Source organism: Ictalurus punctatus, chromosome 19, assembly GCF_001660625.3.
Source record: "Ictalurus punctatus breed USDA103 chromosome 19, Coco_2.0, whole genome shotgun sequence".
Taxonomy (NCBI): Eukaryota; Metazoa; Chordata; class Actinopteri; order Siluriformes; family Ictaluridae; genus Ictalurus; species Ictalurus punctatus.
The window spans coordinates 20797352-20811302 of NC_030434.2; the positions used below are offsets into that span (position 1 = coordinate 20797352).

The 13951-nt window shown below is 44.0% G+C and overlaps 1 protein-coding gene across 2 annotated transcripts in view; it reads left to right on the top strand.

The window, feature by feature from the left end:
- Nucleotides 1–13951, top strand: part of tspan9b (tetraspanin 9b) — a 39500-nt gene that overhangs the window by 24206 nt on the left and 1343 nt on the right. For both annotated transcript variants that reach the window (NM_001200725.1, XM_017493660.3), the window contains 6 exon segments: nucleotides 464–543; nucleotides 8272–8463; nucleotides 8599–8673; nucleotides 10361–10462; nucleotides 11639–11770; nucleotides 13496–13579. In NM_001200725.1, coding sequence (NP_001187654.1) covers nucleotides 481–543; nucleotides 8272–8463; nucleotides 8599–8673; nucleotides 10361–10462; nucleotides 11639–11770; nucleotides 13496–13579 — 648 coding nt within the window. In that variant the 5' untranslated portion in view covers nucleotides 464–480.

The following is a 13951-nucleotide window of genomic DNA, read 5'->3' on the forward strand; positions in this document are numbered from 1 at the left end:
AGGACAGGACGATGGTCTGTAGCTGCTTTTTTGGAGAATAAGAGTAGAAGGATGCAGGGCTGTTGATCGAGCACTTCACACCGAGTGTAACTTGTGGGATTTCTCGGATGTCTGTTGGAGTGTACGGGGCAATTTGATGCTATGCACTCGGTGCGTCTTCTATACGATGCACGCGTGAGGGTTTGACACACGATGGAGCGCTGTGAGAGCGGCGTGGCCGTCCAGCCGAGTCCTTCGTTGGACAGCGCCGAGCTAGAGTTCGCCCGGGCTGTTGACCGCGGACACCGCCTGGCCGTGGGCGCTTTCTTCGGCTCCCGGCGCTCAAAGGTTCAGACCCGGACGAGTCCCGAGGAGAGCGTCGAGGGCACGGTGGCAGCGGACGAGAAGCCAGCGAGGAAGAGTGGGGCATGTGGAGGGAAGTTTCTGGTTTTTTACCTGGACTTGTCTTTTGTCTTTCTGTTAGAGCTGGAGAAGCTGAGGATGGCGCGCGGGTGCATGTGCTGTGTCAAATACATGATGTTCCTCTTCAACCTGATCTTCTGGGTGAGTAACAATCTTTCACTGTAGAACAGTGTTCCCAAAGATTTTGCCGTGTTTTTAATTGCGCGCGTGTTTTTTTTATGTGCGTGTTCAATTATGTACAGACAGGCAGACTCTTAATTGCAATCAATGGAAAGTGTCCGTATGCTCCATGCATGCTTAGAAATGAAGGTTCCATCTGGCTTTGTTATGGATCCTTCAATCCTGCTTTGTCTCTCTAGGAGAACCCTTACAGATTCAGTGTAGAACCCGAAAAGTATCGCTGGACAGTTTTTCTCAACACTGAAGATTTCCTTAGCTGAAAATGTTTTTAATAGATATCGGTTCATCCTTAAAAAAAAGAAAAGAATTGAATTCTCATTACCGATTGGTCAGAAGGTGATCAGTTTTCTGGAACAGCAGCTTCGACCGTGGTGGCTGTGTTTTAAATCACAGGTTCACATTGACGTTTTTAACACTGTCGTTTCTAGTTAGTAGCGAGTTATCCTGGGACTTGTACGACAGACGTTTCACAAAGAAATGACAAACGTGTGTCATCGTTAACATTGGTTTGGTGGCGTTTTCGTGTAAGGACATGTTTATCCACATTGTTGGAAGGAGTCTCCAGTGTTCGAGCTTTGTTACAGTTAAAGGAAGAGATGTAACTTCAGGTTTTCCATCATGGGAGAGTCTTTAGGTCGGTTCGCTCGGGATTAGTTTAACCTGGGCGTTTTTACAGAAGGTAAAAGATGCTGTAATCTTCGCCGGAAGTCTGGAAAAATAACTGACGCGACCGGTTCACACGGGATTAAAATCACAGATTTAGCGTCTGATGATTACCCGAGCTCTGGAAATTATTACATCACATTACATCACATCACATCCTCGTAGAACTAGTCCGGTCCGAATAGCCCTTTCAGGAATGAGGACCGGGGTTTCTCTGTAACATCTGCATTTTGGTCTTATTAACATCAGGCAGTAGAATAACAGAGAGGCTGGTGATAGAACAGCTGGTTATGAGCCGCTTTAACGTGACTGATAACTTGACAAACGGGTAAAAATTCTGACGTGCCATTCTTTAATTAATACGCATCATTAACATTGCTTTTGTATGAGATGAATACAACACTTCAGGTTGTCCTTTCATTGAAGAATACTCAGGTCGAGGTCGATTCTTTTCGTTTAGCAGCACATGTATGCCATGTATTATTCCTTACTGAAGTTAAATAACTGTGATACTACCTATGGATCAGGGCTACATTAATATTGGAGCTCCTTTTCTACAACACCACCACTCTGCCCTTACAACGCATCTCTAACGCATTGCTTGAGAGATGAGAGCAGATATATTTTCTGTTTGAGTCGAGTGACTCGAGACCAGCTCTTTCACCCTGGCTCTTTTTTTTTTCTTTTTTTTTTTTTAATTTACAGACATCCCAAATCACAGTGGGGAAATGTCTGTCAGAAAAGATCCTCTACTAATCTCCTAAAGTCCTCTCCAGCTCTCAAACAGCAGAAATAACTCGCTCGCGCACACACACACACACCATTGTTTTCCTAATAGGTTTTTTATTGGAGGTCTTGACAGCCATCATCTTCATCTCGTGAACTCCCCGGTGATGAATGCATTCCTACAGTGTTTCTGTCCTCCCAGCCGGACACGCATGAATTAAATTTAATGCTGTAGGAATGAATTTAACACACAATTCTGGTTGTCGAATGCTGCTCGGGTTTATTTAACAGTTGATTGACATTTATTAAGCCGAATTCTGTTTAACGACATTACTAACGCATGCTGAGAGCTTTTCTCAAGTTCTGACTGAACTGTGTCGATCCAGTGGCCTAGTTTACGTTGGAGCTTGACGGCATGTCTGCGTGTCTCTCTCATGGGTTTGTTACAGACTTTACAGTTGAGGTCATACATTTACATGCGCCTTGTAGAATCTGCAAAAATAGCATTTTTTTTTTTTTTTTTTTAATTTAGTCCTGCTCGGAATAAGCTGTTTCACATAACAGGTGTTTACATGTAGTTCACAAGACACAATAATAACTGAATTTACACAAATGTACCAGTTCAAAAGTTTACACACGCTCGATTCTTAATACTGTGCGTCGTTACCTGGATGATCAGCGACCGTGTTTATGTTTTGTGAGAGTTGCTCATGAGACCCTGGTTTAAACTCCCCACTGTTCCTCAGAAGAATCCTCCAGGTCCTGCACGTTCTTTACTTTTCCAGCATCTTCTACACATTTGAGCTCTTTCTAACAGAGTTTATAGGATGTTCAGATCCATCGTCTAACACTGAGGACGACCGAGGGACTCGTACACGACTATTACAAAAGGTGCGCACAATACAGGGGGGTGTAAACTTTTGAACAGGACGATCGGTGTAAATTGTTATTATTTTGTCTTCCGGGAAACATGTAAATATCTTTAGCATCTGAAGGCAGTATTAAATAAAATAAAAAAAAGATCTTTAACCAAAATAAGTCTCTCCAAAACTGGACAGGTCAAAGATTTGAAGAACGTTGCCTGGTCTTTTTCCTGTCCTCGTCTCCCCAGTTTTTGTGAATCTGTGCCTAATGTAATAAATATCACAGTAGAACCGGATGTGAACTTGTGCCGTTGTAGCACATCTCTCTCAAAGTTCTACATGTTGTGCGTTCTGAGATGCTTCTCTGCGCACCACGGTTATAAAGAGTGCTTATTTGCATTACTGTAGCCTTCCTGCCAGCTTGAACAGTCGGGCCATTCTCCTCTGATCTCGATCATCACCAAGGCGTTTCTCCCACAGAGCTGCCACTCACTATATGGTGGGGTTTTTTTCCCACTCTCTCCTTGTTTGTTAGTTTTTGCACCAGTCTGTGTAGACACTAGAGACTGTTGTGTGAAAATATATACCCTATAAAGTTCTTTGTGGGACTGGAAAAGGTTCTCCTGGAATCACTCTTAAGAACCTTATTTTGGTTCCGTAAAGCACTAACTAAGGGTTTGTTTGTCTGTTCGCTTGTTTTAGAGAATGTATGATGTTCTTCATGGCACTGCTGTGAAGAAAGAAGCATTTCTGGGCTCTTTAAAGTACCAGTAAATAGATGGTTCTCTAAAGAACTTGCCAGTAAAAGGTTCTTTGGGCAACTCTAAAGGGTTCTCCTATGGCATCAGGCTGAAAACCCCTTTTTTGTTCTTATTGGAACCTTTATTTTTAAGAGCGCCGGAGTTTCTGAAATACCCAGACCAGCCCATCTGGCACGAGCAAACACGTTTTTCCCCCTCTCTGACGTCGATGTGAAAATGATTAGGTTTTGCCATGAACCTTTCGGCCTCCTTTTAGAATGTGGGATTCGAGCTTTTAGACCGAGGCTTTGCACTGTAAATCTCGACTATTTAAAGCAAAATAAACACAAGGCTGATCAGTCACAGACCAGGTTTTGAAAAAGGTAATATTACAGCTGAGAAGATGAGAAGTTGTTCAGAGCGCTTTGAGGCAGTTATAAAGGCAAAGTCTGGACACGCACGTTAATAGAGCGGATTTAGTTACATTCATTTGGACTATTTTAACGGTTAATCTTTGCCCATTTTGTTACTCGTGATAAGGAGTAAACGTCTATGAAACCCAATATAGAAAATATCCTTCTCAGTTTTGACTTAAGGGGGGCACAAACTTTTGCATTCCGCTGTAATGGAAGTATTAATCGGTGATGTTCTTTTTGTCCTCTTTGGTCTGTGATGTATTCAGAAATATAGTTAGACTAACATTGTTATTATGTATATGTGTGTGTGTGTGTGTGTGTGTGTGTGTGTGTGTGTGTGTGTGTGTGCGTGCAGCTCATAGCTGATGATTCATATTTAATGAATCATTTGGCATTAGTGATCCTGATGGCACTCTTACTAATGTTTAATTCAGGAGTCCTAAAGCGGTGGCTAGACCTCCACTCAGTACTTACAGAACACACACACACACACACACTAAGTGGTGGTTCTTTTAAAGAACGGGGTGTGTGAGGAGACGTGTGTGTGTGTGTGTGTGTGTGTGTGTGTCATGCATAGTCATAGTCTGCTGAAGCAGCACTTTTTCAGTGTTCTAACTGTAGCTCCATTATTTATTAATGTGTGCTTTTTTCCCCTCTATGTTCTTCTCTTCTAATACTTTATACATGTCTGATATTGTGTGTGTGTGTGTGTGTGTGTGAGAGAGAGAGCGAGAGAGAGAGAGATAGAGAGGGAAGGATAAAGAATGAGAAGATGGTGTTAAAAGAAAAGGATTTCATCGATCCAACAGTCTGGAGCAATCTTGGTTTAAATTGAGCAGGATCATTAAACTGCCTTATATTGAGCCGAGTGTGTGTGTGTGTGTGTGTGTGTGTGTGTGTGTGTGTGCGCGAGAGTGGTAATGCGGTCCGAATACTACATTTTCAGCTCTTTTATCATCTTTTCACAGTCCCTCACTGAAGCGCACAGAATCCTTTCTGAGGCCTGTTAGATTTTTCTTCCCCTTTTCTTTTACCCTTAAAGTTTTTGTCAGTTTTCTCCTACACGCATTCTGAGAATGCGATTTTGTGTTTTTTATTTTTTTTTGATGCATTAATCTTACTCTCTACAGTCTGCAGTCTCATGGGAGTCCAAGTGCATGCTGGGTATTTTAACACAGGCTAAGCAGCTCTGCTTTTTAGTAAAGATTACGAGGTGTGTGTGCGCAGTAGGAATGAGATCCACCCCTAAGATCCACACGCACACACAGGTTTGGAGTTGCTGGGGATTTTTTTGGGTTGTTTTACATAATATTGTACCTGGAGACCTGACATCATCCCGGTATCATTCAAGTGGCACCGAGTATCATTCTATATTTTAAATCCTGCAAACACGGACAGAAAAAGGTTTTTCTCACACACACACAATCACACAATATGTTACATAACTGGGAAATCAGCCAAGTGGTAAGTGGTATGCTTTTACTCAGTGAAACTCTGAGCCCTGTAAATTCCTCAAAACACTCCTGTGGTTCCATACCAACCACCCATCTGAACAGATTTTAATGGCCAATTGTGCTTTATCATCTGTGTAACACACACACACACACACACACACACACGCACACACACACACACACACATATGCACACAGAATCAACATAACAGCATGTAATATAAAGTAGTGGGAGGATAGAAATGTGTTTCGGTACAATGCTTTTACAATATTCCATCATTTCTGCCTTACAGCAATCACTAATTTCCTATCATCTCAGGCACAGCAGAAACATTAATAGTCGCAAAAGACCACATTTCTCGTGTGTGTGTGGGTGGGGGGTGTGTGTGTGTGTGTGTGTGTGTGTGAGAGGGTTTGAGGTGGTGTGAGGGGGTTTGGGGGTCTGTGTGAGGGTGTGTCTGGGGGTGTGAGCAAGTGTGAGGGTGAGGGGGTTTGAGGGGTGGGAGGGTGTGTGTGGGGGTGGGGTTTGAGGGTGTGTGTGGGTGGGGTTTGAGGGTGTGTGTGGGTGGGGTTTGTGGGTGTGGGGGTGTGTCGGAGGGTTTGAGGGGTGGGAGGGTGTGGGTGAGGGGGTTTGAAGGGGTGTGAGGGTGTGTGTGGGGGTGGGGTTTGAGGGTGTGTGTGGGTGGGGTTTGAGGGTGTGGGGTGTGTCGGGGGGTTTGAGGGGTGGGAGGGTGTGTGTGGGTGAGGGGGTTTGAGGGGTGGGAGGGTGTGTGTGGGGGTGGGGTTTGAGGGTGTGTGTGGGTGGGATTTGAGGGTGTGGGGTGTGTCGGGGGGTTTGAGGGGTGGGAGGGTGTGTGTGGGTGAGGGGGTTTGAAGGGGTGTGAGGGGGTTTGAGGGTGTGTGGGGGGGTTTGAGGGTGTGTTGGGGGGTTTGGGGGTGTGTTGGGGGGTTTGGGGGTGTGTCGGGGGGTTTGAGGGTGTGTGGGTGTGGGGGTATGTCGGGGGGGTTTGAGGGTGTGGGGGTGTGTTGGGGGGTATGTCGGGGGGTGTGGGGGTGTGTGGGGGTGTGTGGGGGGGTTTGAGGGTGTGTGGGGGTGTGTTGGGGGGTTTGGGGGTGTGTCGGGGATTTGAGGGTGTGTCGGGGGGTGTGGGGGTGTGTGTGGGTGAGGGGGTTTGAAGCGGTGTGGGGGTGTGTGGGGGGGGTTGAGGGGGTGTGGGTGTGGGGGGGTTTGAGGGGGTGTGGGGGGGTTTGAGGGGGTGTGTGGGGGGTGTGAGGGGGGTGTCGGGGTTTGAGGGGGTGAGGGTGTGGGGGGGTTTGACGGGGTGTGTGGGGGGTGTCGGGGTTTGAGGGGGTGAGGGTGTGGGGGGGTTTGAGGGGGTGTGGGGGGGGGGTTGAGGGTGTGTGGGTGTGTGTGGGGCTGTGAGGGTGGGTGTCGGGGTTTGAGGGGGTGAGGGTGTGGGGGGGTTTGAGGGGGTGAGGGTGTTTGTTTCAGTGTGTGTGGGGGGGTTGAGGGGGTGTGTGTGAGGGGGTGTGTGTGTGAAGGCTACATGATTATAGAAATCTATGATATTTTGACTTTGTGGCATTTTGGTCGTCCACATGAAGACAGTTGCGTTTTGATGCTGCACTTTTAGAGTAAAACGGGACTGAATTGGGTGGCACAGCAGCTAAAAATATTAATTGGTTTTACACGCAGGTTGTTTCTGGCATGTAAGATTTTCAATAATACATTTTAAATGATAATAATTGATTCATGATTGTTGCATTAATTCATTTCAGTTGTTGCCTTGTTGTTAAATCAGTGGATCCACCATAAATCGTTGGATCATGATCATTCCAGCTGTTCCCCTAGTTTACCTCTTTAAAAATGGCAGTAAGTGGATTGGCCTCTGTAAATTCCCCCTCTGTGTGGATGGGGGTATTCCTACTTCGTGCCCAGTGTGCCAGGGAATCCTGACCAGGATAAGACTGTTACTGAAAAGGAAGACAAGAAGGAGGGAAGGCTATAAGGGCAAGATCTTAACCTCACCCCAAATATGAAGCACGGTGGTTTGATATCTTGCAATAATTGAAGACTCGCAATAATTGGGCAGTGGTGATTCAACACCACTCTGGGTTACTGATCAGATGGTCGGGGGTTCAATCCCCAGCACCGCCAAGCTGCCACTGTTGGGCCTTTGTGCCAAGGCTCTCATGGCTGACCCCGCGCTCTGACCCCGCGCTCTGACCCCAGCTTCCTAGCAAGCTGGGATTTACGAAGAAAAGATTTTCAATGTACTGTAAGGTTTGTGACAAACAAAGGCTTCTTTTTCTTGCAAGAAACAAGAATTGACATTTGTATGAAGCACTTTTACAAGAGAATGTTATCTGTAGCAGTAAGTTAACCAGTACAGCAAGATGAAATGAAACGAAACGTGGATTGGCCGAGTCCGAGTCCGAGTCCAGACCTAAAGTCTAGTGGGGAGCAATGGTCTCGAATTTCTTCTCACTTCCGGTGAAACACGAACATGGGCCTCATGAACTCCCCACCCAGTCAGTGCGCTAAGACTGATAGAATGGTGCTGTTTAGTTATGCAAAATAATGTTTGTCTTGGGAAATTGTCTATATGTGTGGGTAGAAATATAAGTGTGTGTGTGTCCATGCAGAAGGAATACCAAACACCTAACTTGGGGCTACATTCTTTCTCTTAGTTACTTTGTTGCTTTGATTTAAACTTTAAACTAAAATTGAATTTCTCGTTTTCTCAAGGTTATTACTTTCCATGCAGCATACTGTTAGAGTTATGAAAAAGTAATAGATCTGTCCTTCCCCCTCCCTCTCTTTCTAGCTGTCAGGATGTGGTCTGCTGGGAGTAGGGATCTGGCTCTCCATGTCTCAGGGGAGCTTTGCCACATTCTCTCCCTCCTTCCCCTCACTCTCAGCCGCCAACCTGGTCATCATCCTGGGCTCCATCGTCATGGTGACAGGCTTCCTGGGCTGGATGGGCGCCATCAAGGAGAACAAGTTCCTGTTGCTGAGTGTGAGTGTTGAGCCTTGATGTTCACAGGGATCATCATTTACGTATACAGGATACTAACATAACTATTTTGTAATAGTTTTTTGCATGACTTGTTTTCTCTTCTCCCTTTTTTAAAAAAATTATTTTCCCCTCTAGTTCTTCATTGTCCTGCTGATAATTCTGCTGGCAGAGTTGATTCTGCTCATCCTCTTCTTTGTGTATACAGACAAGGTAAAGCACAAGCATTCACAAAGCAGGGAAATCTGATTTATTTCTTAAATCTCATTTTTAAACCGAGACACTGACGGTCTGCTCCGCCAGTTACAAGAGACAAAATCCAATTTGATTGTTTGGACAAAATTCACATTTGCTTGTAATATTAAGATCGATTGTTGTCGCAAACGAAGCAGATAAGTGTACATCCAGTAATGCCACGTTAACCAGGTGCCAAATTCCTTTTAAAATACTGGAAACCGATAGGGCGTGTTTACACCTGGTCACTTCATGTGTTTTCTCGGATCGGATCCGTTAAAACGGTTCCATTTACACCGGGCCACGTAAAGCGTTTCAGCGAAACGGATACGAATCCGATCTTCTATTCCCACGCAAAATGCAAATGCGCGTTTCCGCTGAACTGAAATGGCAGCCAGCGTTATTTTGGTTTGAGAATGCAGGCGAAAGGACAACGAAAACGCTCGCTACAACGCTTGCACGACAAAAGGCAGCACTAATTACGTGCAGCATTTTCACTGTCGGCGGTACTACACTTTAAACCCCCACGCGATGCCTGGACGAAAGCTCGGAGTCGACACTGGTGGGGAAAATATATCGCTGGCTTCTTTTACGAACGGGGCTCCGGACCTACGGTTATCTCTGTGTCAGCCTGCAGAGCAATTTAATGAGGAGGCACACTCGTATCTCCGTCAGGCTGTACCGGTCGATGTGTTGTTTTCGCTTCGGGCGCGGCTGACGCGAGTGACGTACTTCCGTTTGGGAGGAGAAAAGCGCTGACGTGTGGTTCCAACAACCAGATGCATTTAGACTTGTCCGGTTTCTTCTGGAATACGGCGTCCCAGACCACCTCCTGATGTGGTTTGAGCGATCGGATTTAAATCCGTCTCGAATGCGTTTACACCTGGTCTTCAATTGATCACACAGTAAACGTTAACTTTTTAGCTCTTGATGTGTATTTGAGCGAGTTTATGCGTTGTGCTGCCGCCACATGATTGGCTGATTGAATAATTACATGAATGTACAGGTGTTCTTCAAAAAACAGCTAAAGACCCACCTCTTCCGTGAACATGTAACCAAATCCTAACATTTTTTATTTTATTTTTTTAAACACACCTCTACTCTGCGTACTTTGCTTCTTCGAATTCAATTAATGGATCTTGTATTGTAGCACTACTTGCATTGTTCTCTGCTTGATATATCGCTTCGCTTGTATTTTCTCATTTGTAAGTCGCTTTGGATAAAAGCGTCTGCTAAATGAATAAATGCAAAATGTAAACGTGTTCCTAATAAAGTGGTACATGTGTATGCCCAATAGAGGTCGCCCTTGGGAACAAATCGAGCTCTGTGAAATGTGTTCCCACCGTCCTGTTGTGGATTTACGAGCCATGTTCAGTCAAGAGGCCAGCTTGGTCATGTTTGCTTCTGCTGCTGCTGCTGCTGCTGCTGCACTCCCCTGTCACTATCCTGGGTTTACTCCTGTGTCGTTATCAAAAATATCAAGTATCATTTGAGTCGCATGCCCAGAAAGCGGATTTTATTCGATCATCTTTGAAATTGCACAATGTATCAGTTTAAAATCAGTTTAAAAACGGCAGATTTCATGTCGCACGTGAACTTGAGCGTATCCTGAATTGAAGGTGTTTTACAGAACGAGTGCGTGGTGTAAGTGTGAACTGTCTTTCAGGTGAGTGAGTACGCAAAGCAGGACCTGAAGGAGGGTCTACAGCTGTACAACTCCGACAACAACGTCGGCCTGCGCAACGCATGGAACATCATCCAGTCTGAGGTGTGTGTGTGTGTGTGTGCGCGCGTGCTTCTGTAAGTCACGTGATTGTGAATCCGAAGTAGATCTGATGCCGGGTGCATCATACTGTTATGAGCGTCAATATTGATCTGGATCCTGTATAGACTGGAGTTATCAGTTTGTATACGTTTGTAAGAAATAAAATGCTCGAGGACGTGGTGTTGTAGAAAAATGAACAGCAACCGAATGGTGTGATGAAGCCTGGAGTGACACCGTGCCACTTTTTCCACCCCAGAGATGTTATTTTTCCTGTAACAGCATGTCCCAAAGTGTTTCATTCCTTTTATACTGCAGCAGTTTGCCAACACCAACTAGTTATCTATTTATTAAATGACTTTTTATCCATTTAATATACTGGAATGCCCTTGAAAACAAGTTAGTTCTTGTTCTATTTTGCACAACAGCAGCTATAAACAGTCGTTCCCTCACCCGCGTCTCTTTTTCTCTCACTCATGAAGTTAATGAGACCCCAAAAAATAAATGCACATTTATCATGTTGCCGAGAAACAAAAGATCGTTCTGAAGTACTGACACTGGAGACTCCTTCCATGAACGTTAAATAAACATCGCTTTACCATATCCCAGTTATCTAAATAGAAAAATAGAAAAACCATTTATGTGGAGCATTTGCCATACAAGTCAGGGTCAAAGTTGTTACTATAGAAAGGATGACGTATGAGAACGATTAATATAAACTTTAATTAATGGTAAATGAATATAATTGTATATAAATTTGTGATTTGTCTCGCAGCTGGAACCAGTGTCAGAGCTGCTGTTATAGACAATTAATCAAAGTTCTCTCACCAGTAAGAGTTGAGAATTTAACAGCACTGTGGAATCCTCTGGTGTAATGAGTGACTAATCTGTGTATTAACATTCTAGCTGTGTAGCCTTATGAGTGTGTGTGTGTGTGTGTTCTAGTGTACAGCCTGCTAAAGCTTTACAGAGATTTTAGCTGTAACAAAAGGTTTTTTTAACTGCTTTTAGGAAATGTTCCCATTAATATTGGATGAAGCAGCAATCTCTCTATCTCACTATCTATCTCTCTCTCTATCTCTATCTATCCATCTCTCTCTCTCTCTCTCTCTCTCTCTCTCTCTCTCTCTCTCTCTCTCTCTCTCCCTCACTCACTCACTCCGTGTGTGTGTGTTTGTGTAGTTGCAGTGCTGTGGTGTAACTGGATACACCGACTGGTACGATGCCCTCCCTGACAAGACAGTCCCAGACCGATGTTGTCAGGAGTATTATAAAGATTGTGGGCGCAATGCCAGTACCGTCTTCTGGTCTCAGGTGAGTTTATAAAAAACATTTTTGAGCAAAAAGGAAGAGAAAAACGGCTGCTGCGTGGCTGATCTCTAATCGCACTCGCTCTGGACGCTGTGAGTGCTTTTACATGCACACTTATGAATCTGGCAATCATCTGATTTCCACAGACATAAGCAACATACTGACTACGTTGACATGGACAGCAGTAATCTAATTATTGACCTTACTCTGAGTAAGATAATATTGTGATTAAGGTGTTTACATGAGTCGCTTTTAAAATACTCCTGTCATGTTCTCGTTTTACATGTTATAGAACATAATTAGATTAACAGCCCGCGTCGTTACGTCACCGCGCCACGCCGTCCGACGTCTCGCCAGAATTTCACGTATCTACATACAGTTGGTCTTCGTTATGGTACCGTATACAGTTTTTGGGTGAACGCTTTAAGAGCAGTTAATTATTTGTCATGCTGTACGTGCTAATAGACGACTGCTTGAAGCCGTGGGCTGCGTCCCAAACCGCATACTTACCGTCTATATAGTAGCCGAGATACATGTATTTTTCCCCACTACAGGCCTATAGTAGGCAAGTATGCGATTTGGGACGTGGCCGAACTCTCTTGTTCGCCGTAAAACGTAAAACTGCCGTGTGTGAACGCGTCCTGTCGCAAAATGCGGTGAAAACTCCCACACGACGTTCATAATGTGATGAAGGTGTTTACATGTGTGTAATACACGTCCATAATGCGACTAAAACAGGAGTACTCCACCTGTCTTAATTCGATTAGTGCTTACTTCGAGTATGACCTTAATTAGATTAAGGTAAGTAAAAATTGCTGTTTACATGGTAGTTTCTTAATCAAAGTATGGTCTTAATCAGATTAAGAGTGGATTATTGTTGTCCATGTAAACGCAGCTACTGAGACATCTTAAATCAGATTTCAGAAACTACAATAAAGACACCTGGATTTTAGCCTAATAGGGTTATTCGGCACATGTATCTTAAAATATTGTGTTTGCTTAAAGAAACTGAGGAGTGACGTAAAAATCTTGGACTGAAATAGAAAATCAGCTCAGGGCAACATTATGTGAATATCACTTTTTAGCAGAGCTAAAGTTCAAGAGCACCGTGTTTCTCTGTAGCTTCGAGTCCTTTGTGCTTCCAATAAATCGTTAAGAAATATATAACATGATGCATTAAAAAAAGTTTCCGTTTGAGTCCAGCGGGCATTTAATCTGAATCTCATGGTGAGTTGGCTCCTATTGAGTATGGGATTTCATTGGGAGTTTCATTATTGTTCTCTCACAATCCAGCGGGCTTTCAATGGCTTACCCAATGGGATATGGTTTTAAATGGAGTTCCTATTGGATTTATTTGGATAAGTAATTAATATAAAAGAATATACAACATCGTATGACTCTCGTAATATTGTTAAATCCAGTGTATTCCAGGGGAAATGCCATGGGAATATTCCATGAGTGTGTATACTACCGGTATACACATTAAGACAATGAAATGGCATAGTGTACTTATAAATAGCATCAGCAAATTTTATAACTTTAACTATAATTAAACTAACGGCTTCGCTTCACTAATGACAGTACTGGCAACGAAATGTAACTGATTCATCTCAATGTTGGGGTTTTCGTTTATCAGGACGGTTTCATGGCGAAAATGTAATTTTGTGTCATTTTCAGATTATTGTGTACATGTAAAGACACTGAGTGAACATGTGCTTTCTCTGCTAGGGCTGCTACGGGAAGGTTGTGGACTGGCTGGACGATAACAAACACCTCTTGGGCACTATTGCTATGTGTGTGTTGGTCATACAGGTATTTAAAGCAGCACAAATACACACCCACACACCTGTTGTACAGGTACAAGCAATAGGCCTCATTCATCAGTCTTTGAGTAGAGTTGCGTGTAGACGGTTGCGTAAGCCGGACCAAACGAAAAATTTACACCGGAGTTACAAAAGTTCCATAAAACGCTGATTTTCTTTGTATTCGCGTGTTTATGTTGAAAAATGGTAGTCACCTGGGAATAACCAGGCACGTGCACGCCATAGCTGATTTGCATTTGGTGACGCCCACAACACTCCATTAAAAGGTTAAGTTCACAGGGTGCAAAGTGCAGAATGGCCCCCAAAAAAGTACTTTTTCTCTCAAATATTATTATTTAGCAGCGTATCCAGCAGACTCACA